The 2,820-nt window shown below is 49.6% G+C and overlaps 1 protein-coding gene across 1 annotated transcript in view; it reads left to right on the top strand.

Moving 5' to 3' along the window:
* The window catches only part of LOC103362419 (circularly permutated Ras protein 1), a 13,410-nt gene that overhangs the window by 5,793 nt on the left and 4,797 nt on the right, over positions 1 to 2,820 (top strand). Inside the window, exons 5-11 of the mRNA XM_008288769.1 lie at positions 1 to 85; positions 164 to 250; positions 498 to 583; positions 733 to 930; positions 1,726 to 1,770; positions 1,875 to 1,964; positions 2,555 to 2,706. Of these exons, the coding sequence (XP_008286991.1) occupies positions 1 to 85; positions 164 to 250; positions 498 to 583; positions 733 to 930; positions 1,726 to 1,770; positions 1,875 to 1,964; positions 2,555 to 2,706 (743 nt within the window). The remainder of the gene's footprint in view (positions 86 to 163; positions 251 to 497; positions 584 to 732; positions 931 to 1,725; positions 1,771 to 1,874; positions 1,965 to 2,554; positions 2,707 to 2,820) is intronic.

Here is a 2,820-nt window from a genome sequence, read left to right on the forward strand (position 1 = left end):
GCGGACCGCCGACATCCAGCCGTCCCTCCTCCTCCCGCGGACCGCCGACATCCAGCCGTCCCTCCTCCTCCCGTGCCTCCTCGCTGTGGGTTCGCTCTCCTTTGTCTTTGTCTGTCTGCCATTGGCCGTTGCTCCGCTTCACTCCTGTGTCGTGTCTCCTCAGTGGACAGGCCGGAGGGAGAGAACAGGATCACAGCCAACGTGAACGTGGTGTCGCTGAGCGTCGGAGAGCTGGTCGACCTCAGCCGAGGTCAGAGGTCACAGACACACACTGACAACGTTTAAACATCAGCTCATCAGTTTTCCTTCTAGGAACATGTGTTGTTGTGCATCTTTGTTCTTTCTTCTCAACTTGAGTTTGTAACAGGACGTAATTTAACAGGATGGTCCAAACCTGTCACAGAACCGCCAAATATCTAAACTACAGCTGAACCCGTTTGACGTGGTGCAGCCCGGTTTGTTGTCACGTCTCTTTTCTCGTCTGCTTTGCTCCCCAGATGTCGGGATGGAGACTTTCCAGAGTCCGGTGCTTTGTGGGAAATGTGGCGCCGCCCTGTCCTGCCTGAGCTCAGTACAGAACCACGTGAGTCACCTTCTGTTGGACTTTTAGCTGTGACTCATATCACCTGAGAGCTGAACACAGTCTGGTTCTGTCCAGGTGTGGCTCTGAGAGTTCTGATTTAGATCTAATGAGCTGAACACAGTCAGGTAAACGGTCCCGGTTCTGTCCAGGTGTGGCTCTGTGAGTTCTGCAGCGGTGAGAACGTCGTGGACGATGGCGTGGGTCGAGCGTGTGTGGGTCAGCGCGCAGGCGTTCGCAGCGACGACCTGTACCTGCCGAAGCAGAGCGACGACGACTACCAGAACCTGGAGGACACGCTGGTGGTGTTCTGTGTGGACATCTCAGGCAGCATGAGCATCACCACCGAGGTAACCTGGCCCGTCTCTCTGGGTAGAACCAGCAACACAGCCAGAACTATTCAGAACGACTGAGTCCATACAGGTGTGTCCAGGTTAGAGGACTCTGACGTCATCGACTGCAGCTCAGCTTCAGATCAGCTAATGAGGGAAGTTTGTGTCATTTAAACTCGACTGTTTCTCATCACTCTGGAGTCGTTTACATCATCTGGACACATTCATGAACTCCTCCAACACCTTCGTCTCATCTCAGAGCAGCTTTCAGCCTGAACACGCCTCCAGATGTTTTCTATTTAGGACACGACCAAACGTTTGGGCTCAACAACAACAACAACAACAACAACAACAGCATCATTCTGCGTCAGGCTGTTTGACTTCTAGGACAGAAAACAGGTCTCTGAGATCAGAGCTGTTCATTTGCAGCAGCTCCGTTTGAGGTTCTGACATGTTCCTCTCCAACACCTTCAGCTTTGAGTCACAACGTTAAGTCCTTTACTCCACTTTGATCTCAGACAACGTCCAGGTTTTCTCTCATACAGTCCAGACTTTACCTTCAGATCATGTGTTCTGTGATAAATCCACGGCCCCAGAATATTCCAGTTTTATGTCATGAAGTCACGGCTTTAATCTGAGACACTGATCAGGTTTTATCCTCGTAACCTTGTGGCTTTAATAACACAATCAATAGTATTTTTTGTGACTTTAATCTCAGCAGTGTTGAGGTTTGACTCTACAGTGTGTGGAACCGTCTCCACCAGCCTCAGTGTGGATGATGGATGATCTGTGTTCTGCTGTTTGTTCCTTCAGGTTCCGTCACTCTTCGGTCCTCCAACGTACATCTCCAGACTGCAGGTGAGACTGAATGTCTGATAGAGTCCGTCGGGGGTTTTGTGCACCACACACTGGGTGGTATCTACACATAGTGGTACTAAAACAGACCGGCTGTGTCTCCTCAGGGGATCCAGGACGCCCTGCAGGGGGCGCTGTCCTCCATCCTGCAGGAGTCGCCTCGCAGGAGAGTCGCCCTGGTGACGTTCAACGACGAGGTACGATAAATACCGTCTGTGTGGACAGTTTAGATGTTGAGCTGCTGATTCAGGTCGAGGTGATTAAAGCTGAACAACAACATAATTGTTCACAGACTCCAGATCAGCGTCTCCGTCCACGTAGAGGACATAAACTATATTTAAGGCTGTTTAGTTCATTTTTCACACTTTAATCACAGAGATGATCAAAGCATTGTTAGGTTATGACTCTAATCTCACCGATTATCAGGATGTTTTCTGTAAATTTGTGACTGATCTCAAAGAACATTTCAGTTTTTTTTATTGTAAATTTACTTTAATCTGAGAAAACACCTTTTTTCAGTAAAGACCTCACTTTGGTTTTGAATGTAAATGATTTACTTGAGTTTACTTTTCGATTTTTGTTCTTTCTGAATTCAGGACTTTGATCTCAGAATATCTGAGCATGTTCCTGGTGAAGGTCAGACTTCATCCTCAGAGAACATTTCACTGTTCATGTTCCTCTAAACAAGTCAAATTAACATTTCAGTTCATTTGAGTTGACGAGCCTCCACCAGGTTTGGATCCTCTTCTGTCCTAAAGGCTCTAACGCGGTGCCGCTTGTTGTCCAGGTGGTGGTCTACGGTGACGGTACCAGAACTCCTCTGAGCCTCAGAGACTGGGCTCTCATCGACGAACAGCACATCTGGCAGCTGAGCTCAGCGTTCAGCGTTCCTCACTGCATCGCCGAGACCCACCTGCAGCTCAGGCAGCGGGTCAAAGAGTGAGTCTGAGCTCCAGGCCTCCACCTACGTCCTGGTAGACCCCCTTCATGCTCCAGGCCTCCACCTACGTCCTGTTAGACCCCCTGAGCTCTGGGCCTCCACCTACGTCCTGT

Source organism: Stegastes partitus, unplaced genomic scaffold (genome assembly GCF_000690725.1).
Source record: "Stegastes partitus isolate 25-593 unplaced genomic scaffold, Stegastes_partitus-1.0.2 Scaffold573, whole genome shotgun sequence".
Classification (NCBI taxonomy): Eukaryota; Metazoa; Chordata; class Actinopteri; family Pomacentridae; genus Stegastes; species Stegastes partitus.